The 22,908-nt window shown below is 44.0% G+C and overlaps 3 protein-coding genes, 1 long non-coding RNA gene and 1 pseudogene across 4 annotated transcripts; all 5 read left to right on the top strand.

Annotated features, from left to right (window-relative positions):
• The first annotated feature begins 1,388 nt into the window (after window positions 1-1,388).
• LOC136462648 (COMPASS-like H3K4 histone methylase component WDR5B) lies at window positions 1,389-2,053 on the top strand (annotated as a pseudogene).
• Window positions 2,054-2,654: 601 nt separating this feature from the next.
• Window positions 2,655-6,931, top strand: LOC136492749 (putative casein kinase II subunit beta-4). The gene is made up of 5 exons (XM_066488759.1): window positions 2,655-3,055; window positions 5,461-5,679; window positions 5,858-5,967; window positions 6,066-6,231; window positions 6,579-6,931. Exons 1-5 carry the CDS (start codon window positions 2,902-2,904, stop codon window positions 6,710-6,712), a joined length of 783 nt encoding a protein of 260 aa, XP_066344856.1. The 5' UTR covers window positions 2,655-2,901; the 3' UTR covers window positions 6,713-6,931.
• Window positions 6,932-7,590: 659 nt separating this feature from the next.
• LOC136462638 (zinc finger BED domain-containing protein RICESLEEPER 2-like) lies at window positions 7,591-8,760 on the top strand. The gene is made up of 2 exons (XM_066461712.1): window positions 7,591-8,626; window positions 8,708-8,760. Exons 1-2 carry the CDS (start codon window positions 7,591-7,593, stop codon window positions 8,758-8,760), a joined length of 1,089 nt encoding a protein of 362 aa, XP_066317809.1.
• A 4,642-nt stretch (window positions 8,761-13,402) lies between these two features.
• Window positions 13,403-17,638, top strand: LOC136540220 (uncharacterized). The gene is made up of 3 exons (XM_066532227.1): window positions 13,403-14,477; window positions 16,563-16,821; window positions 16,913-17,638. Exons 1-3 carry the CDS (start codon window positions 13,540-13,542, stop codon window positions 17,084-17,086), a joined length of 1,371 nt encoding a protein of 456 aa, XP_066388324.1. The 5' UTR covers window positions 13,403-13,539; the 3' UTR covers window positions 17,087-17,638.
• Window positions 17,639-18,253: 615 nt separating this feature from the next.
• On the top strand, window positions 18,254-22,225 carry LOC136492744 (uncharacterized). The gene is made up of 4 exons (XR_010768176.1): window positions 18,254-18,463; window positions 19,206-19,264; window positions 20,021-21,311; window positions 21,569-22,225. It is a non-coding gene; the product is annotated as an uncharacterized lncRNA (long non-coding RNA).
• The last annotated feature ends 683 nt before the right edge of the window (window positions 22,226-22,908 follow it).

Here is a 22,908-nt window from a genome sequence, read left to right as displayed (position 1 = left end):
GCGTTGTTTGCAACGTTGTCTACTGGGCCGAGCCTTTATTGGGAAGCCGGTCCGTGAAGGACCCAGGTTTATGAACCCGACATATACAAACCCAATCTACGACCACTAATCCTAATACTTGTTGCAACCTCTAATCCTAATACTTGTTGCGGCCCCTAATCCCAACCCAATATGCCTTGTATGCGTATGTGTTTTCCTTTCGTGGTAACTTTATGTGTACAATGACTATCTTTTTGTGACAACTTATACATTGTAGTTGAGGCAACTAATATGTACGATTTACAAAGACATTGGAACCTAAAAGGATGACTTAAAAACTAAAACTAAAAATCATTAAAAGAAAAAACTTAACTGAAAACAAAAACTAAAAAACGCTGAAAAAAACAAGACTAAAAACTAAAAATAAAAAAAATATTATTAGAACCTAAAAAGGTTGACTGAAAACTGAAGGTAAAAATATTAAAAAAACTTGACTGAAACTAAAAACACTAAAAAAATAACTGAAAACTAAAAATAAAAAATGAAACATAAAATGAAACTGAAATGGACAATAAGAAGATAAAACTAAAATTTATAAACATATATTGGAAACTAAAGAAAAAACAAAAAGTAAAAAAAATAAATAAAAAAGAAAAAAATAATAAAAACTAAAGGAACAAAATTGGGCCAGGTCGCGGCAGGGTCGCTCGCTCCCCACGAGCGTGACCCCGCGTGCAGTAACGTTTGCGAAATTTTAATTAATTATTCAGAAGGAGCGGTCATTTGGGCCCTGCCTAGAACCGACACCAAGGTGCGCGCACTCGAAGTAAAATATCTGGGGGAGTGGGGTGTCCTTTTTTACGAGAAACCCCCGACACCTGTCCAAATTTTAGCCGCCCACCTCACGCAAAGCGCAAGCCCATGGGCTCTCTCTCGCGTTCTCGCCCCTGGGATATTTAACTTTTTATCATTATTACCAATGACGACTTCTGAGATAGCATCTTTAGGTTTGACGCTACGTTTTTAGCATCGGAGAGAGATAAACAATACACATTTGTCATTTTTACTCACGTGGCACGTTAGGTCCATTGTCCAGCTTGGATCCGAGTCAGCAGACTAATATAAAATAACCACCATGACCCTAGCTTATGTATTACCCCGCGACCCACCACTCTGTCCCATCCGCTTCCCTTTCTCCTTTCTCTCTAGTCCTCGCTCGACGCCTGCCAGCCGTCGACGCCACGCACAACGCCGCCCCCCCACCCCCCCACACACACGCACATCGCGACTCCGACTTTCTCCTGTAGTCCTATTGTGTGCTAGTAGTACTACTAGCAAATAAGCGCCGCAGAGAATCCGGCCCGATTCACTTTCCCATCGCGTGAAGAGGGGCGTTGCCATTACCGACCATGTCGCTGCAGACGGCACCGTCGCCGCCGCCGCCGTATCGGGCGTATAGGCAAGTGCGGGAGGCGACGCCCCACAGCCGGCGGTCTCCTACGTGCGGTTCTCCCCCTGCGGGCGCCTCCTCGTGACAGCGTCCCTCGACGGAACGGTCGCTCTTCTCTCCCCATCCTCACTCGCCGTAATCGTCGTCCTGCGCGGCCACTCCGACGGCGTCTCCGACCTGTCCTGGTCCACGGAGTCGTACTACCTCTGCTCCGCCTCCGACGACCGTACCATCCGCATCTGGGACATCCGGCCCGTCCTCACCGGCAGCGCCTAGGCCGTCGCCGTCGACCCCGGCGCAGACCGCCAACTTCAACCCGCAGACCAGCTCGCAGATCGCCTCCGGGGGATTTGACTGTACCGTGCGCATTTGGGACGTCAAGAACGGTCGATGCACCCGCGCCATCGAAGCGCACTCCGAGCCCGTCACCTCCGTGCATTTCATTAGGGCGGATCCATCGTTGTATCAGGAAGCCATGATGGGAGCTGCAAGATTTGGGACGCCAAGACCGGGGCTTGCCTCAAGACGGTCGTCGATGAAAAGAAGCCTATGGTGTCCTTCTCCATGTTCTCGCCCAATGGCAAGTTTATCCTCGTCGCCATACTGGATTACTCACTGGTATGACCAACTAGCTCGTTGTTGATTCATAATAATACCCCAAGAACCCAGACTGCTAGAGGACATGTCTCGCGGTGGGGGCGGCGGTGTTGTGCGCGGCGGCTGGTGGCCGTCGCGCGAAAGGGGAGCGGACGGGGGAGAGTGGAGTGGACCGCGGGGTAATACAGACGCGAGGGGTAGGACGGTTGTTTTAAATTGGCCTGGTGACTTCGATCTGAGCTAAATAGCGGATCTGGCGTGCCAGGCGAGCAAAAATGAGTATCATTTTCGTCTATCCTAGGCTATGTTTAGTTCCCCCATTTTCCAGAATTTGGCACTATGCAAAAAGAAGATTCCCCGTAACATCAAACTTGCGGTACATACATGGAGTACTAAATGTTGACGAAATCAAAAACTAATTACACAGTTTAGTTGTACTCTGCGAGACGAACGTTTTGAGCCTAATTAGTTAACGATTGGACAATTATTACCAAATAAAAACAAAATAGCACTGTAGCTACAGTGTGTCTGTGTTTTGGGCGGCGCCGAATCGGCTGATGAGCTAAACGCGGCCCTATGCTAAAAACGTAGCGGCAATATCTCAGCCGTCGACGTCGGTAATAATGATAAAAAGTTAAATATCCCCTCGCCCTGCGCCTCGTCACCTCTCCGATCCCTCTCCTTCTCTCGCTTTCGCTCTCCATCTCGTTTCCCCCGCCTGCGCAGCCAGCGCAAACCCTAGCCCTCAAGCGCCGTTCTGCGAAGCTCTCGGCAGCGGATAACTCGACCTGTCGCGCAAGGATCCGGGGAGAGAAACCAGCGGCAACTTACGTGGATCGGGGTTGTTTTGTGGCTGCGGCGGCGGCGGCGCAGGGATGGACCGGAAGCGCATCAAGGACGCGCTCGAGAAGCACCTGGAGAGGTCGTCGCCGTCCATCTCCAGGGGCGTCGTGCCCAAGGAGAGGGAGCGCCTCGCTGCCGGGAAGCTGCCGGCGTCGCTTGACAAGGCGGACAAGGTGTCTGATGGTGGTAAGAGCTAGACCTTTCGCGAACCTTCGTTATTCTTTACATATTTTGATTACCTTCGTCACTGTGTATGATGAACTGCCGCAATGCATGCTTGGTTTGAAAGATGCGACTTCTCTGTCTTTTTTCGTGCAGAATCTTATGTTGAAATTTATTGTGCTGTGATTAGATTTCGTGGCTTCCGTTTTTATGTCCCCTTTAAATGAGAAGCTCACTTCCTTGCCTGAAGTGGAAGAAGGCGTGCTTTTCGTTTGTATGCTGGTTCTTTTGCAACAAGTGTTGTTATAAGCAATATAAACTAGGAAACCGGTAAAAATGAGCAAAGAGCCAAAGACTAAAGAGTTTATGAGCGGTTTGCTTTGTGGTGGGGTTCAGAGCTGGGGTATCTCTGAAAACTTACAATGAAGAAACAAATGGAAGTGTAACATTGGTAGTTGGAAATGACTTGGATTGCTTTAAGGATGAGATGGATCAAATGCTACAAACCATTTATCTCACAGAATCAGAAAATGAATGCTTCGTGTTTTTGTTCTTGAATACTATCCAAGGTTGTTAAATCATGATCCAGAATGGGATCGAAACCCCAATGGTAGGATCGCAAATCCTAGGATCATAAGTGCTAGAATTGTAAAATCGTAGATTCTACTTAATGGAATCGTAGAATCAACCTGATAAACTAATATCGTAAAGTCATAAAATCGCACCATAGGATTGCGATTTTAACAACTACAATACTATCTCTGGCTGGATTTAGTAGATGTTTTGGTCTTTTGGATAACCACTGACTTGCAATTAGTTCTACCATGATGTCTGGAGTGTCAACTTCTGACCAGACAGAGTTAGTATCTTGTTTGCTGAAGAATATGTGATTATTTCTTCTGCTTGGTACTACTCCCTCTGTTTCAAACTGCAATTTGTTCTGGCTTTTCTATGTACATATCTAGGTACTGCACACCTAGATATACATTATGTCTAGTCTAGATACATAGTCAAAGCTATGTATCTAGAAAAGCCAAAACAACTTACAATTTGGAACGCAGGGAGTACCTTTCAGTTGGGTCAGCGGAATTCTCAGGTTTCTGTTATCTGTAAGTGAGTCTTCTTAGTATGGTATTGGAAGCAACAAAGCACTTCCTGCAGCATGAGGTTGTGTACTTGTATTGGATCATCCTTCGTTATGGGGTGCTCTGTTGGCCATGAAAAAAAGAACTAGCGGTATTCTGATCCTTAATAAAGAAGGTCGAAATGAGAATAAAAAAGGTTTTTCTAGATGATAAGGGGAGAAGTATGAACGGAATGAAAGTTACTAGGATGGGAGGCACCAGGAACTGAATCTAGTGACGTGGAGTTAATCATCTGTTTCAGCGCCTTATGGTGCGGGAAGCATTTTGCTGATCCTCTCTTTGATGCATGTTGTTAATTTTGGTTGGATCAATGCTGGTACATGTGGACCTGACCAAAAAACTGAACGCATAGTCACATTTTTTCCCTCTCTGAGTAAACACATGGGACCAGTGCCACTGAGGCACTGGCCAAACCAAGGTGATGTTGTTCTCTTCGGTTCATTTTTCACTCTTTGCTGCCTTCAGATATATCTAGTGTGGAACCATGAACTTATTGAATGGCTGAACAGACTGGGTTAGAAGAAAAGGCTAAATTCTATTACGCAGATTGTGGATTGGCTATGTTCACATTGTAGACAAAAGAAGCATTGGCTAACGAAGGCCTATAACAACATTCCATTAATGCAGCATCTTAACCATTCAAACAAGAGAAGTTATGTACGCAATGAGTCAATGACCACTTTATTTTTTTGTCAGACTGAAGGAAGTGGGAGCTGCAACCCAGTCGTTGTTCTGCCCCAGATGTAGTTTGAATTTAGTCTGCTGGATTTTTCATCTCTTTTTTACTGTTGTTCTGCTAATCTCTGGTAATGGTGCGCACCGCCGTGCCTTAATGCAGGATATGACTGAACCTTTGGTTAAACTTTAAGATTAACTTGATACCACTCCACAAATCCTGAGCACATAATAAAAAGAATTATTTATGGTTTATATATGCTGTTGTATGCTTTGTTTTTTGTTTTGTGGATTGATATTAAAATGTGAACACATTTTTTTGTTAGAGCATGAGGAAGCTGAGCTAGATCAGTTGGTTGAGGGTGTGGATGTATGCCTAGACCATCCAGTTGAAGTCCTCATCGATCTGAATTTGGGTGCTTATTTTCTTAATAAAATGCCACCTAGTTCTTGTTTTTTTAGAGCATGGTTTAAAAGTTTTTTTTTGTAGTATTTGTCTCTATTTTGCTCATGGTTGTTTGTTCTTATCCAGAGTAGCTGTGATTATGAGCATATTTGATTTTGCATCACTAGGCATCCATTAACTTTTTTTTCTATTTTGGTTTGCAGAGGAATTTGAAACTGACAGTGAAGATTCTGATGTCAGTGGTTCTGAGGGAGAGGACACATCCTGGATTTCATGGTTCTGTACATTGCGAGGCAATGAATTCTTTTGTGAGATCGATGAAGACTACATACAGGATGATTTTAACCTGTGTGGTCTGAGTAATCAGGTCCCGTATTATGATTATGCACTTGATCTCATCTTAGACATTGAGTCTTCTAATGGTGAGATTGTTTTCCTTAAGGAAGTTAATGCATATTGGTTTGCCTTTTTTGAATTTATGGTCTGTAACTTATTTTCAATCCACTTATCTCTCCTAATCAATCCCGTCAACTGAAATCAGCTAATAGGTCTAGATTAATCGTACTGTTGCACTCATGAGACAGGACCATTTCTGTACAGGTGATGTGTTCACTGAGGAGCAAAACGAATTAATCGAGTCGTCTGCAGAGATGCTGTACGGATTAATTCATGCACGATACATCTTAACCAGCAAGGGTCTAGCTGCAATGGTAATCTAATCTATGTTATGGTCTAAGTAGGATGAAGACATGTTTTGCTCCTCTTATCTCCCTTTGACATTGAACTATTCTGCTTTCGTTTGCCGCAGTTGGAGAAGTTAAAGAACTATGACTTTGGTAGATGCCCCAGAGTGTACTGCTGTGGCCAGCCCTGTCTTCCAGCAGGGCAATCAGATATTCCTAGATCGAGCACAGTGAAGATATATTGTCCGAAATGTGAGGAACTTAATTATCCAAGATCCAAGTACCAAGGCAGTATCCTTTTGATATGTTTTTTTTTTAATTATAATCCTTTTGATATGTTTTTTTTTTGAATTATTTTGTATGATATTTCCATACTTCCATTTACATCTACTGGCCATTTTATGCTGTCCTTTTCAAGCGATTTATATTTTGACCACCCTTCAAAACTATTGGCATATATTTCTCTTGCAACATCATATATGTTTTCTCTTATCTCCATGCCAGCAGCCTGGTGAACCACATTGAACATTTCTCCCCTTATTACTTACCTCCAGCCCAGCTTTTTCATCGGCAAACTCTTTCTCGGCAAATAATCATAGATTGATTTTTGTAAGTTGCATGTCCTTTACTTTACCCAGACATTGATGGATCATACTTTGGGACGACATTCCCTCATCTTTTCCTGATGACTTATCCGCACTTGAAGCCGCAGAAGCCGTTGCAGCAATACACTCCAAGAGTTTTCGGCTTCAAACTTCACAAGCCGTCATGACAGAGTTGTACTTTCAGCAGAAGCACCCTTTTCACCTAGGTTTTAGGGAGAGCACCGTGGCCTTCAAATGTTGTGGCCTATTGATGTACGAATTCGCGAGCTTTGGGTCTCGCTATAAACTGTTGTGAAATTTGTATATGTTATCTGATATTACTGTTGTGTAACCTAGGTTCTCTCTCTCACTCACTTGATCAATGTATGTCAACCTGCATGGTTTCAGGTCGGCCTGGGCATTTTTTAACCGCAAACCGAACCGAACCGAAGTGTCGGTTTTTTCGGTTTTCGGTTTGCGGTTCGGTTTCTAGTTTTGCACTGTTTGGTGTTCGGCTTCGGCTTCGGTTTTATACTCAAACCGAACCGATTAACCGAACAAACCGATGTATATCTCCGTGGCCAGAAAGCAGAGTGCACACACACGCTCCCTAGACCCCAGCCCACCATGGCCCATCAGGGCATCAAGCCATCCTGGCGAATCTGGAATCCCCAACCCCCCATCCGGCCATCCTGAGCAGAGGCAGTTAGGCAGAGGTGACTAGGACAGTGCCCAGCGCGGCGGTGGCACCGGCGGACGGCCCCAGCAGAGCGAGGCGGCGGGCGACTGGAGCAGGTCGCAGCGACGAGCAGGGAGCCCGAAGGCGCTCGTAGTCGTAGGGAGGAGGCGACCGGCACGAGCACCACCCTCGTGAAGTTCTCCGACCAAGACAACAGCGGCGCGGACCGAGCAGTCCTCCAATGTAAGTTTAGATCGATCTTCAGTTCTTCACTTCTTCTGGTCTTCTCCTGTTCTCCTTGCTATTCTTCAGTTCTGATTTGGAACATCTAGGTTGGTAAAATTTAAGAAATGTGCTGAGTTAGCCAAGATACAGAGCAAAGCATTTATGACCTTAGATATTTGCACTAGATGGAACTCAACCTACCTTATGTTAAATGCTGCACAGAAGTACCAAAAAGCATTTGAAAGATATAGTGATGAAGACCCATACTACATATTAGAATTAGAAGGAGAGAATGGTCCAGGGGTACCAACAAAAGCAGATTGGGACAAGGCTAGGAAGATGGCTGATTTTCTTGAACACTTTTATGACCTCACTCTCCGTGTTTCTGTACAAAGTCGTCCAACATCTCACACTTATTTTCATGAGATTGCTGATGTATTACTTCTGCTGAGAGAATGGTGTCATAGTGAAGACAACCTGAGCAAGGAAATGGGTACAAGAATGCTAGTGAAGTACTACAAGTACTGGGGAGAGAAGTATGGTGAGAGGCAGGGGGACAGAGAGAAGAGTGGAGAGAAAGATAAGGGGGATCAGCTGCTCAACTTTACTGTTTTCTTCTGTGTTGTTGTTGATCCTAGATACAAACTATCAAATTGCATCAAAATGGGAATTAAGGTAATGTTTGGGGATACAATAGGAGAAAAAGTGTGGGAAACCATGAACAGTATTTTTCGTGCTTTGTTTGAAGAGTACAAGAAAATGTATGCCCCAAAAGATAAGGCACCGCAACCTACTGAATCTGAATCTACAACTGAAACCAGCAAAAGAGTGAGTAGGAGGATGTCGGTAATTACTCAACAGATTAACAGTGAGGGTGGAACTGTCAAATCTGAGGTAGACAAGTATCTATCAGAAGATAATGAGCCGGACACAGGATTTGACATTCTAAAGTGGTGGAAGGTCAATTCAACAAGATTCCCAATATTATCTCGTTTGGCCCGTGATCTGTTGGCAATTCCTATCACCTCAGTTGCCTCTGAATCAGCCTTCAGTGCTGGTGGCAGAACTCTTGATGACTTTAGGACCTCACTAACCCCAAGAATGGTTGAGCGCCTCGTTTGTGCAAATGATTGGATTCGTGGAGGAAACTATGTTAGTGTTGAAGAGGACACCGAACAAATGGCTTTGCTTGAGGAAGGTGACATAGTAAATTATTAATTGCTTCTAACGTGCTTCATGATTCATACACTGTACTAACTGAGATCATCTATTATTTTAGAACTTGGTGGCCTGTCCATTTCCAAGGAAGATACTCCAGCTACTGAGTCATGATCACTTAGTGTATGCATGCTGCTGCTGCTGGGTGTTTAATATTTTTCTATTTGAATAATGAAGAACTCTTGAATCTATGTAATTGTGTACTGTTGTCTTGAGGCTTGTTGATTTGTGTACTGTAAGATGCCGACACTACTTTGTATAATTCTGTGCTGCTGGTTGTTGCTTTGCTTGACAGCTTAAGACTTGATATATCATATGTGCTGTAATCTGCTGTTGTTTGTGTTCATTTTCTGTAATTCGACATTGCTGTCGCTGCTGGCAGAATGTCTCGGTTAATTCGGTTAAAACCGAAAACCGAATTAAAAAACCGAAACCGAATTATGTGGTTTTCAGTTTTATGTAGAACCGAACGGGTGATGTAGGCTGGAAATCGAAGTTTTTTATAACCGAATAAACCGAACCGAATTAACGGTTAAAACCGAACGTCCAGGCTGAGTTTCAGGTCATTTTACACGGAATCTTTGCCGCTCTCGTGCTCATGTCAATATATGGCCAATATGGGTACGGTTTCTACGCACTTGGAAAAGCCATGTATTTCCTGTGCCCAGGAGATTGAACACTGCACTACAATGGTACCATCAGGGTACGTGTAAATTCATGTTGTGCCGGTGGACGCTAGCATGATCTCCATGAGCCCACGGCGCTGCTGTTCGCCGACGGATACTGATCGAAAGAGCGAGCAGCGTCGTCGTCCTGCGGATGCCGAGTCGCCGACCGGGCTGCGTAAACGCGACCAGGCGGGATGAACCCTACCAACCACCGGCTGCAACTGCCATCTGCAAGATAGATAGGTGTGCGTGTTCAACGCACCTGAACTCGACTTACGTCGGATTTGTCAGTTCCGTTTTCGAACACTCCTATACACGTGATCAGACGTCCAGGCTATGCGACTCGGCTGCATGAGGGAGTACCCAAAAACAGGGATTAGTGTCACGCTGTGCCCACGAAGTATAACTACTCTAGCCCTTGTTCTCTCTTTCATGTTGCAATGGCTTGTATTGGCACAGTGGGTTGACCAAAAAGTGGTCAGCTTGTGCTGTTTCTGTATCGATTTTTCTGCAGAATAAGCTGAGCATACACCGAGACAATGCCGGCACACGTTGCTGTCAGATTTTATTTTCGGTGTCAGCTTCTAATTATGCAGGATTACTCTATTATGGGATCCGGATACCCTGTGCGTTTGGTTCGAGGAATGAGGTGATCCATTATCTTCTCACTTCTCACTTTTTTTATTTGGTTTATGAAATGGAATGAGTTGATCCATCACCACCTCATTTCTCATAAGCTAATAATCAGTATATGCATGAGAAATATGTTGAAAATTTATGGAATAAACTTACGATGAGTGACTTCACGAACTAAACACACAACTAGTACTAGTACACGTCAGACTATATGTCAGCGTCAAGACCCCGCGGCCACGGATAAGCACGCCGGCCGATGGAATCGACGACGCAGCACCGCGCCCATCAGACATTCAGACGCACGGCGAATTTTCCTCCCGGCGTCCCTGTCAACGCATACAGCCAGATCGAGCCCGCCGCGCTTTTCTTCCTTGTTACGCTTGACGCGATGACGCCTAATTTTCAAACGGATTTATATGAACAGAAATACGCACAATATTATCGTTTCCCAGGAGAAATGTTTGCTCATGATCGCTCAAGCAAACGAAGCGATACCGTAAACAGGGGCTGCCGGGACCCCACTTTTCAGGGGTCTAAATGCAGATGAGGATGGCCTCCCGTTCCTCTTGTCTTTGAACAGTGAACATTGGTTGATCGGGTAGCGCTAATGGTCATATCAGTTCGTCCATTTTGTTTTTCTTTAAAGAAAAAAAAAACTTGCAAAGAGAAACTTTAGATGTTTGATAAGCATACATGATGTGATACAATTGTGCTTCACTCACGTTTTCTGAAGTGTTCTACAACATGCCATTTCAGATAAGCATTCTCAATCATTGCAACTTGTCATTGGATTATATGAAACACGTTGTGGCACAGGATAGCAACGTTGTTAGAGGCGTTGAGGACCATTGCGTTGCGTGCGTCGTAAGTAGGTTGTACCCAAGTATTCCCTCTGTCAAAAAAACAATGTACTTAGCATTTTCTGAGAAGTCAAACAATTTTAATCACAAAAAAAAAAGAGAAGTCATACGATTTTAACTTTAATTAGCTCAAATAAATATCATTGCATTGATTATAAAGTATATTCTTGTAGTAAATCTATTTGGAGGCATAAATGTTGAATTTTTATAAATACACCAAACTTGAGAAAGTTTGACTAGTCTCAAATCTCAAATTGCATTTTTTTAAGAGGGAGGGAATAGTATGCAAAGGGCAGCTTGGCAAAACTATGAGCATCTCTGGTAGTTTGCCATAGTTTACTCCGTACTTGCTAAACTACTAGATCTAGCAAGTTAACCGAAGAAATACCAACCTTTAAATTTGTTCTTCTCCAACGGACTCTTATAATAACTTTTTAAATGATTTTGCATTAGAAACGCTGAATTGTTTCTAACCAACCAAATCTTTTTAACAAGTTTTTGTTTTTTACTGCTTTCTCTTCTAGAATCCTTTTTTTAATTTACTCATGTGTCCAATTTACTCCAATCTTCCCAAAAAAACGCCGGACGAGTTCCTCTCGACTACGGAAACTTATGAGTCAGAGAGGATATCTGATAACTTTTTATTTTTAAAGAATTCTTTTACCAAACCACCTGTAGGCCACCTTTTCCCTTTTTACTAAACACTTAAAATAGGAAGTTATTTTACAAAACTCTGGAGACAGTAAATAGAGCATCAACTACGCGCAAAGGGTAAATATGGATTTGTTAAGTGTTGCTAACGAAATATCGCACCACTCTTTGGACTTTAATAAGGGTTACATGTCCCGAAATAGACATGTTTCCCTTACGCCTTTTGACCAAAAACACATTATCCGAATTCAGATTAGTAGAACATGTCAATAGTTGGAGCTAGTACAACGGTAGAGCTGCTTTTGAAGCTAAAGCTAGCAAAAGATGTTTCATTGATGAAACTGAGTTGTACCAAACAAACCCTTATTACCTGTCATGATTTAAGGAACAAAAAATAGAGTAACTGGGGTGGCTACCTCAGCTTGCTTGCAGGGTAGGTCCGCCCCTGACATTGAACATTGGCTGGTCGGGTAGCTCTAATGATGTCCATTTTGTTTGTTATTAAAAAGACTTGCAAAAAAAAAACTTTAGATGTTTGATAAGCATATATGATGTGATACAATCGTGCTTCACTCACGTTTCTCTGAATTGTTCTACAACATGCCATTTCAGACAAGCATTCTGAATAATTACAACTTGTCATTGGATTATATGAAACACGTTAGCACACAAGACAACAAGGTTGCTTTCTGTGAATGGATAGCAAGTTTTGTTTTTTTTACAAAGAGTGGATAGCAAAGGTTGTTAGAGGTGTTGAGAACCACTGTGTTGCATGCGTCGTAAGTAGGATATACTCCCTTCGTTCTAAATTGTAACATATTTTTTAGTTTTTTTTTATATATAGCTTTTGCTATACATGTACACATATGCTATGTCTACCTATGTAATACAAACAATACATCTAGAAAAGTCAAAAAAAATATTCTATAATTTGAAATGAAGAGAGTACGGACTAGTAATATACTACCTCCATTATCTTTTATAAGGCGTATATGCATATCAAGATTCAATGGAGGAAGTAGTATGAAAAGATCAGCTTGGCAAATACTAGCGCAAGGGCAAAGATGAGATTTGTTAATTGTTGCTAACAAGTCGCTTCTGTGATCTGCCTTATAAACTTGTCTACATTTTAGTGCTTATTAATCAGACATTAGGTTTGGTATCCATATGGTTATAATCTGGTCTACCAAACTTAATGTTGCACCACGTCTTTGGACTTGAGGGTTACATGTCCTGAAATAGAAATGTTTCCCTTACGCATTTTAACCAAAAATCACACAACATATGATTGCGTCGCTCTCTCATTTATTGTTCAGATTAGCAGAACATGTCAATAGTTAGAGCTAGTTCAATTAAAGCTCCGAGGATATTTACTATAATTACTTTTTTACATAGAATTAGCAACACATCATGTATTAGCTATTCCTATATTTTTTTTTCAAACTGGGAATTTGATAGTTCAATCCTTTTTTTCATATACGAGAGAAGTAGACTAAGGGCCCGTTTGGCACAGCTTATACCGGCTCCGGCTTATCTGACGAAAACATTGTAGCAAAAAGCCGGTTTTCTCTCTCCTCTCCCCCCTCTCACTGACATTGGCACTGTTCATTGAAGCCGGAGAAGCCGTTTTCTGGCTTTCCCCCGCGTGCTACAGTACACGTGCTACAGTGAGACGAAAAAGTAGGAGAGAGAAAACTGGCTTTTTGCTACAGTGTTGCTACAGTATTTTTGTCAGATAAGCTGAAGCCGTGCCAAACGGGCCCTAAGCAATCACTTTATGGATTTGCAACAAATTTTGAAGCTATCATTGGTTAGCATTTTGCCCAAACAAGAGATGAAGAAATAAACAAAATGTAAAAGAATACAGCGAGAAGAGAGGGTAGAAGACCCGTAAAAATCGGTGCAGGAAAAGGGGAAAGAAAAAGCGAGGCGGCCGCCCCCATCATCACGGTATCATCACGCTCCTCTCCCCGCCCATGCCCGCCTCTCCTCGCCTCGCCCATCGTCCCATGTCTCTCTCCTCCGCCGGCCACCCCCCACTTCCGGCTCGACCAACCCCGAACCCCACTTCCAATTAGATGCATCACCACCACCACCACCCCGCGGCCGCGCCGGAGTCGGCGGCCCCGGCGACGACAGACCCTCCGCCCCCGCCGGTCCTCGATCCGTCCTCCCTCCGCATCCACATCCCGTCAAGCCCGCACCACGCGCTGCCCTCCACCCCGCACAAGCGCCCCGTCGTCATGACCTCGTCCTCCTCCTCGTCCACCCCCACCCGCCCCTCGCCGTCGCCCTTCACCCCGCCGCGGAGGCGCAAGGTCCCCGCGCCCGTTGCTGCTCCCGCGGGGGCCGCCGCGGCCAGGCATCTCCTTCGCTGCCTGCACCTCCGCCTGCGCATCCTCCTCCTCATCTCGCTTCCCTCCCTCTACTTTCTCTCCCCGACCCCAGGCATCCTCCCACGCTCCCTCCTCGCCGACTTCCTTTCCGCTGCGGCCTTCTCCTGCGCGCTCCTCCTTCTCCTCTGCCTCTCCCTGCCGCGGCTTCCCTTCGCGCTCCCGCTGTGGCTCCCCCTCCGCCGCGCGCGCCGATCTCCCATCCTTTGGTCCATCGGTTCCTCGCCGTCCGCATCCGCGACCACCCCCACCACCGGCCATTTCGTCCAGGTTTATAGCAACGGCGACGTCTACGAGGGCCAGTTCCACCGTGGCCGCTGCACTGGCAGCGGCGTCTACTACTACTACATGAGCGGGAGGTACGAGGGGGATTGGGTCGACGGCAAGTACGACGGCTTCGGCGTCGAGACCTGGGCCAGAGGTAGCCGGTACCGGGGCCAGTACCGGCAGGGACTCAGGCATGGCTACGGCGTGTACAGGTTCTACACTGGGGATGTGTATGCTGGGGAGTGGTCAAACGGCCAGAGCCATGGGTATGGCGTGCACACCTGTGAGGACGGTAGCCGGTATATTGGGGAGTTCAAGAGGGGCGTCAAGCATGGCCTCGGCCACTACCATTTCAGGTGTGAAACTGAAACGTGCATTTCCTATGCTGCTCACGATTTTGTGATTGCTGTGTAGTTTAGTTATGTGCAACTTACTGCTGTGCTAATAAATGATCATTTTTCCATACAGATAGGCATCTTCTGTGAAGTGTTAGTTTGCTGCTTTGAATTAGGCTGATGCATTTGGTGATATACATGATTGCTCAATTAAACTGTGTGATCTCATAGCTATTTTCGGCACTTTACATCCTAATCCTTGAACATTTGCACATTCTGTGGCCTGTGGAAGGCAGAATATGTGTATCCATTCTAAACAGATCTCTAGTGTAGTTCTTTATATCATGATATAACCCACACAAATTGTTATTAATATTGTGATATTAGGCTGGTACTATGTACTATCACTGCCTTCCAAATTATAGTTCACTTTGCCTTTGTTCTAAGTTAAACTTCTCTACCTTCGACCAAAAAAAAAGGGGCGTACCCAGTGCAGAGAGCTCCCGCTCTGTGCGGGGTCTGGGGAAGGGTGTCAGTGGCAAGCCTTACCCTCACCTGTGCAATGCAAGGAGACCGCGACTCGAACCCGGGACCTTCCGGTCACAGGCGGTAAGACTCTACCGCTTGCACCAGGCCCGCCTATATTAGCATGTACAAGTTAAAATAAATGCACTTTCATAACATATTTTATGAAGAACTTAATGAAACTAATTTGATGTTGAAACGATGGTGTATTTTTCTATAAATTTGGTCAAAGTTAGTGAAATCTGACTTAGGACAAAGGAAAAGTGACTTATAATTTGGAACGCAGGAAATATTATACTATCAACTCATCTGTAGATGGTTTTCCACGCATTAAGGTCATGCATTAGTTGCGGCCGTTTGTTCTTTCGTTGCTTTCTGTTGAACAGGCCGCTACCTTTGACTAAAGCAAAATACATTGATTAGATGGTTGTTTTCATGGAGTTAAAAGATGGCTGGTTACATAAAAGACAATTTGGGTTTTGTCATTCTCTACTTGCAGTGGAATCTGAAAGCATATTCTGCTATTGACTTTTTGTGCTGATATCAATCTGCCAATTATGTATAAGAAGAGTTTACAACGCGAATATGAACCTTTTATATGCGTATTGTCTATGTGTTTAGCGCTTAGTTTCTCATGTAAGATCGTGAATCAACTAATAGAAATCTTCCCTTTCCTCAAAAAGGAGAAAATTCCATGTTTTCAGCTTCTCTTAGGCAAGGTGTCTTTGGTGGCATGTACCTGTAATAAACACTGATAGCTTGTTATTTCTGAACTTTATGCGTGCTATGTGGTTTATTGTAGTTCTGCATTCTCTTTTATCAGACTTAGCTAAATACAGTTTCTGATCCATGTAGTTTGAGACCATTTTTTACCACTTCCTGTCCATATTGTTCTCTCAACATTGAAATGCAGACATGTGTTGGAATTTATATTCTTATTGTTATATTATCTTGTTGTCTGATTGGGTATGGGTATTAATGATTGCATCCTGGCATCTTTGGACTTGGAGGTCATATTTTGTTTGGACCTGTGGAGTGGCTACATCTAAAGATGACAATTTATATTTATTTTACTCTACATATTTGATTAAAAGGCTGCTAAAATAATTGTATTTTCAGTTTTGATATCTGTTGTGATAGGCTAGATAATTGTAAGTTTTATTGTATTTACTCCTTCCAGTTCAAGGAGCTTGTGCTTTTAAACTCCTGATAGGCTGCCCAACTTTCTTGGGACTATAGGGCTTTGTTGTTGTTGTTTATCTTGATTCATTTTTCCGTTATTAGTTCTTCATACTTCATTCTTTTCACTAGGAATCACCTTCTGCTTTAATCTTTTTTGATGCCCTTCTGCTTTAATTAATGACAACAGAAACTGGAGACACCCTTTGTGCTGCTATAATATTGAAATAATTGTAGCTAAAAGTAAGAAATCTTGCATAGTTGGAGGTGCCGTATGTTACCATCATGCCTTCATTCTTGTTTGGCCTGGTCCAGTCATATTTGTTACATGCTGTTGCATATAGGTTATATAAATTCACAACTATTAGGAGCTTTGACTAATGTTTTGTGAACTTCTGTTAGGAATGGTGACACCTACGCCGGAGAGTACTTTGCTGATAGGATGCACGGCTTTGGAATCTACAGCTTTGCCAATGGCCATAAATATGAGGGAGCATGGCATGAGGGTAGAAGACAGGGTTTAGGCATGTATAGTTTCAGGAATGGAGAGACACAAGCTGGGCACTGGCAAAATGGAGTTCTTGATACTTTAAGCACCCAGAACTTTATCCCTGGATCACCTATTGCTGTGAACCATTCCAAGGTCCTTAACGCAGTGCAGGTAATGCACTTGATGATCCCATTAGTTGCCAGACTTGTATGAAATATGGCATGACTGTATTTGCTAATTCCTGATCATGTTGACTATGCAGGAAGCGAGAAGAGCTGCAGAGAAGGCCTATGACATCCCGAGAGTAGATGATAAGGTGAACAGGGCTGTTGCAGCAGCTAATAAAGCAGCCAATGCAGCAAGGGTGGCTGCCGTGAAGGCTGCACAAAAGCGCATCCCCAATAATGGTGATGATCTACCACTGTCAGCAGTGTGACAATGAAGCCAATATATGTTGGCATGGAGCTGCTTCGCGATGCCATCACATCACCAATTGCCCGACATAACCTTCAGCTTCCCAGTAGGGGAAGCCACTGCTCGTTCATCAGGCCATGGCGAGTTGGCGACACCTGAGTCATTGCCGGCAGCATTCAAGCTTGCGGGAGAAGACCAAGTTTTCAGCCATCCCTTCCATACATCTTTGTGGTGTCTTTTGCGATGCAGCAGAACTACTGCTCTGAGGACTTTCCATTGTCCAAGGCAACTGGTCGAGGTCAGCAGTAGGTTTCTCCTGCCTTTTCTGCAGTGTAATACTCACCCAATGTTAGAGATATGATGAATGTACACCCCAACATCAGGAGACAAAAACCTATGCTTCTTTTCTTTCTTCGAGCATGTACAGAACCTACAAGTTTCGCGGCTGCTGGCCGTGCTGGTTGGAGAAACCACACGTGCTGCCGGCCATTTTTGTACTTTGTAGTTTGTACCAGAACGCATAAAGATATCATGATCATGAGTGTCTCCTGTTGTTTTGTGGTTGGCGTGTTACTGTAAAGGCCCTGTTTGGCTTACTCAGAAATCGGCCGGCTTGTTTTTTCAACCGGAATAATATTTTTCTCTTATAATAATTTAGCCAGAACAGTGTTTTTCAGCTAAGTTTTAGCAAGCCGAACGGGCCAAAGTGTTTGTTTGTTTACTAATGGTGTATTTGGTTTGGAGGATAAAGGGGGACGGGATGGGTCTGTCCTGTTTTCAGGGTGTTTAGTTTTTTTGGACCATGAGAACAAGGTCATCTCAGCAGCAGCAATAACAATAACAATAAATAAATATAACAATATCATCATCAACAATAATAATAATAATATAATATATTAATATTAATAGATCTAATTCTCAAACGCGAATAAAATACTGCTCTCCCGTTCATTCGGCGACTGTTGGCCTATCACTGCACGCCAGCTGATGTGCTTAGCGTTTCGGTCTGCTTGCCGTCTCTTTCTACTGCCGTCTCTCGCGTGCCGTCTGCCCGTCTCGGTGCTTCCGTTTCTTTCCTGTACCGTGAGGACACCCGTCGTTGCCATGTTCGTCCGCTCCGTGGATCCCACCCGAAATGCGACCTGCTTATTGGGCTGCGCCTGCGTTTTCTCGGCGCTGCCACCTGCAGTCGTGGGGCGCTGCTCTCGGCTGCTTCACCCGCCTCCTCGGTGGTGCCGTCGGGATCAGTGGACGCCGCCCTCGCCTCCGTCGCCTTTCTCGGAAGCGCCGCCGCCGTTGTCTGGGTGCTCCGCTCGACTCGTGCGTCCGCGTGGGTGCCGTCGGGATCAGCGGGGCCGCCCTCGGCTCCGTCGCCACCGTTCTCCGCCGTGCTTTTGAGGTGCCTTTCTTTAACCTGCCGCTTCCTACGTCATCGCGTCGTCCTCTGCTTCGTTCATTCCTGCTTACTCCGAATCCGGCCGCTGCATAGGCTAGCGCTAGCACGCCGCTCCTCCCTCCTCTTGTGTACCACACCGCCGTGGTACGCCTCCTCCGCATCCGGCCAGCAACGTCATCTCTGCAGGATCCGTGGGGTTCTCACCTCTTCAGCAGCGGCTGGTGCCGGCCGGCCCTACCACCGCCCCTCCCTGCGTCCAGCACGATGGACGCGCATCGGCGCCCGTCGTCGGTGCTCGCCTGCTCTGGCTGGTCGCTCCACGGCTGCGGCAGAGGACGGCAGGGCGGCTGTGCCGCCGACCTCACGCCGGCGCCAGCGGCCGGGATGCCCACCTCGCGGATCGCGCCAGCGCCCAGGGCGCCCACGCATTGGTGGACGACTGCTCCTTCACATTCGCTCCTGTCCTTCCTCCTCGCCTACCCAGCGATTCCAGCTCGCATTTGCCGATTTAGGCCTGCCTCTCAGCAGCTTGCTGATTAAGATGGCCTGTTCCCTGTTCCGTACTGCATCACCGTATTTCAGACGTTTTCCCCTACGTCGACACCATGGGGGATTCAGGCAGTCTGATGAAGGCAGTGCCTGTGTAGGCATTGCTAGCGAAACCTTCTAGATTGTTAGTGCCGGTTTGCTACTAATTTGTTGTTTCCTTTCGCATATGAGGTCTCTAACGGCATAGCTGCAACAGGAACAGCAAATGGAGGCGCAACAAGGTCAGGTCCATACCAATGTCATCCCAGCCCTCAGGTGCGTTGTCGTCAATCCAATGCCCGCCCTCACCAGTCGAACGAATCAGGCTATATCTTCTATTAATAGAGCTAGAGGACATTGCTTCATGTGCACTATTGCAGAAAGGAACCCAATGTAAACATGATTGTCAGTCTTACTTTTGCAAATTTAAGAGCAATCTGCAGATCCTGAATCGAATGAGCCATTCATCTATCTCTCATGATACCTTGCAGTTGCATCTCATCAGGATCGTCGACTGCATCCATAAAAATGATAGTTTTGAGTATCCAAGAAATTTGTACTCTGCAATTTGCTCCTGCACATAATTGCAATACATCTATATTCTTCCTAGGAAAAGTTGAGAAGTCTGCACCTCTCTCTCTAAAGTTTCAATTATAGTTTTCCTTTTGCTTTAAGCCTAACTAGCCTTTGTCTGGACTTCCAGCAACAACCGCCCTGGAGGCCCTGTTTCAGGAAACCAGACATCCTCCTATTGTTCACTTGGTCATTAATCCTGATATTGTACTCCCTCCATTCCTAATTATAAGCCATTTTGGCTTTTCTAGATACGTTGTTTTTACTACATATCTATACATGGTGTATACATCTTTCGTAACAAGTTAATGAACATGCCCTTCTCTTAGGTAATATGCAGCTCCCTGCCTTCAGGCTGTATTGTATTCGGCTTTGCATTGTTTCTTCAAAGTTGGCTATTTACTTCAACATGGAGATAGAGTACCGGGTAATTGCTATCTTGCCTTGATTTCTTTGCAGATTGTTGTCAGCGAACGACAGCCAAGGGCTTCCTCAAGCTAAGGCCCAGCCTTGGACAACTTAAATCATGGCATTTGAAATAGCCAACCTTTAACCAGGTTCTTAAATCCCTATGCCTCTCACTTTGCCAACAATACCAGACTCTTGCATATACTTTTATTCTTTTGTTGTCTCATATTTGGAGAGGTTTTCTGGATCCCATAGGCTACAGATTTTGGTATGCATCCATCAAGACAGCTTCCACCAGCAGTCAGCAACAGCAAGTTACCACCTCTCCTCCCCTTCAATCCACTTTACTATTTTACACCATGTGTCCCTTCTGTCCTCTGCTCCTTTGCTCTGTTTTCTATATGCTAATTGAGAGTTATGCTAAGGTACACTGTTGTTTTGGGTTTTCATGCCTAGAGTCTTTGTTTATTAGTTAGTGCACTGCTACTTTGTGCCTGAACCTTTACTTAATTGTTACTTAGTCTGTTGCATATCCAGCTACTAATTATTACTGAATGGTACAACACACGCAAGTACACTAATAGCAGGTCCGTTCATGTTTTTATCAAATAGCAAGTATAGTTACAAATTTATTTACATGTAATACAAAGAAGTTTACAGCCAATGGAAACTTTACGCGTATTACCCCTTTGCTATTTTACATATGGAGGTGGACTGGTCATTGCATTTGACATTCACTTGCAAACATACTAGATAAGATGATATGGGTTCGCCTTGTGCATGCCTTCTATAATACTTATTTTGATCTGCCTAAAATTATATGGATACCTTAGAATATCAGGAGTTTAGTCTTTTTATTTGACTGGAACAATTGATATGGGTTTGCGGAAGTTGTCTTTAATTTCATACCTTTTGACTACCAGCTACTCATAATTATTTCCATTCTAATAATGCAAATCACCTTAGGCTATAATCTTAGTTAAAACACCTAGCTCTTCTATCCGGTTATATGTTCATGTGTGATTTGTATGTTGGCTTTGAATAGGAAAAAAATAAAACATCCTAACCTGTTATTTCACCTTCTGGTTAGCTAAAAGAAAGGAAAAATGCATCTAGGTTATTTAATTCAGTGCTTCTTTGTTCTGTATCAAACTCCATGATATGTTTTAGAAGTTAGCATCCGAAATCTTAATATTGGATCAGAAACTTTTCTCCCTCCGTCAATGACATTTCAAATTGCTAATTGTTGACGACTTCATGTTGTATGGAGCCCTGCCACCTACAATTTTTGGCAGTTACATGCTACCTTCAGGTTTGAGTAAACCAAATAGTGATGGACTTGGTAAGTGGCCTCCATAAAAGTTACAGTGTGTAAATGTAACTAATGTATTCCATTCTGAATCTTAATTGGTATCAAGGTTTTAAGAATATTGATATAGATTGTTTTTCAAGAAATAGATGTTAGGTTTATTTGTGTCTGCACCTTTTCCTTTAAAAGTAGCCTGCAAAATGACAGGGATATACAAATGATTAAAAATATTAGCATCTCCCTCCTTCCCAGTTCAAAGGGACATGTAAATCTTTATTTATTCACCTCAGATTTCGATGCCTTGGAGCTTATGACATCACAAACGTCAGGATTACGGGTTACACGGCTAACAAGCACTGGGTATGTTAATTTATTTCTTTTTAACAGCTTGCTGGTGGTTATTGAACATATATCATATATAAGATTTGTAGGAATTATGTGCCAAATTAAATCTTAAGGTATACATGTATGTCATACAACTTCGTATATGGGCTTGCTGCGAAAAAGAGGCTATAAGGGGACCACATTCATGGATTCTTTGGCCATCACAGAGTTTAAACTTCTTATCTTCAACATTACCTTTTTGGGGAACTATCAGAGTTCTATACTGAAAAAATTTCCTGACAGATATGTTCTCAATATGACTCTCTCTTAATGGTCCCAGTTTTGTGGTTTATGGTTTCAGTTTTGCAGATCTATACTTCCTGGAACCAGAAACTCAAAAGCACTCATAAATCATGTTTTCTACACAAAATGTTAGGTCTATATGTTTTTTCAGTTGTCAGCTCAGTGTACCTATACAGGCCTCACATATTACCCTCTATTCACCCATGAAAAATGTATCATTGTTATTGAACACAAAGCCATAGTTCTTTGTACAGTTTCATTATTCATCTTCCTTCGCTGAGATTGTTTTCAAACTTGGATCCTTTCAATTTGGAATGGTATTTTGGTCATCATGTCTGGTTGGCAAATTGGCAGGTTAAAGATGATCTTCGTTTTTTGCATGTGCTCTTAGTATCTTACTGATTTGAGTTGTATTGCATGAGTCATTTCATCGCTTTACAGCGTGTTTGGTTTGCAGGCCAATAGTGTTTCATGTTGGGCTGTTACTGGTCCTTCGGAATGCATCTTACTTTTCTTTCATTTCATGTTCATTTTACTTCAGACTTCTTATACTATATATACTAATTCATTATACACATATATTATTAATTTAGGCTCCGGTATGAAATTGGTAGGTTTGGTGAATCCCCCTCCAGCCACCCGCTGACCAAATAATGAGTCTGTTTGCTGGTTGGTTTCTGGGCTGATAAATCTGACTAGTGCTGGTTTGTTGTGAGAGAAAAACACTATTGGCTAGTTGATAAGCTCTGGCTGAAACTAACGAGCGATCAGGCTGAATGTTTAGAAACAACACGATCTGTTTCCTCTCAAATGGGCAGGACTTACCACGTGCATCATAGAACCGACGAACCTTGCCAACTGCAGAAGGCCCTTCAGCATCAGATCCTCACCAACAGATGCCCAGCAGGAACCGGCGCAGCGGAGCGCCCCCCCCCCCCCTGTGCTAGTATATTTGTTCATCCATGGGAATGTTCGGTTAAAACCGAGGACAGCCCCATCCCTC

This window comes from Miscanthus floridulus, chromosome 1 (genome assembly GCF_019320115.1).
Source record: "Miscanthus floridulus cultivar M001 chromosome 1, ASM1932011v1, whole genome shotgun sequence".
Lineage (NCBI taxonomy): Eukaryota > Viridiplantae > Streptophyta > Magnoliopsida > Poales > Poaceae > Miscanthus > Miscanthus floridulus.
The sequence above is the reverse complement of the archived record's forward strand: the minus strand, read 5'-3'. Positions and strand labels throughout refer to the sequence as shown.

What these genes read in the sequence shown, in the direction of transcription:
- LOC136492749 (XM_066488759.1), top strand. Translation starts at nt 2,902, where the DNA reads ATGGACCGGAAGCGCATCAAGGACGCGCTCGAGAAGCACCTGGAGAGG. An exon ending in AGACATTGAGTCTTCTAATG is followed by an intron (nt 5,680 to 5,857) that starts GTGAGATTGTTT and finishes ATTTCTGTACAG; the next exon opens with GTGATGTGTTCACTGAGGAG. An exon ending in AAGATCCAAGTACCAAGGCA is followed by an intron (nt 6,232 to 6,578) that starts GTATCCTTTTGA and finishes TACTTTACCCAG; the next exon opens with ACATTGATGGATCATACTTT.
- LOC136462638 (XM_066461712.1), top strand. Translation starts at nt 7,591, where the DNA reads ATGACCTTAGATATTTGCACTAGATGGAACTCAACCTACCTTATGTTA. An exon ending in AATGGCTTTGCTTGAGGAAG is followed by an intron (nt 8,627 to 8,707) that starts GTGACATAGTAA and finishes CTATTATTTTAG; the next exon opens with AACTTGGTGGCCTGTCCATT.
- LOC136540220 (XM_066532227.1), top strand. Translation starts at nt 13,540, where the DNA reads ATGCATCACCACCACCACCACCCCGCGGCCGCGCCGGAGTCGGCGGCC. An exon ending in CTCGGCCACTACCATTTCAG is followed by an intron (nt 14,478 to 16,562) that starts GTGTGAAACTGA and finishes AACTTCTGTTAG; the next exon opens with GAATGGTGACACCTACGCCG. An exon ending in AGGTCCTTAACGCAGTGCAG is followed by an intron (nt 16,822 to 16,912) that starts GTAATGCACTTG and finishes TTGACTATGCAG; the next exon opens with GAAGCGAGAAGAGCTGCAGA.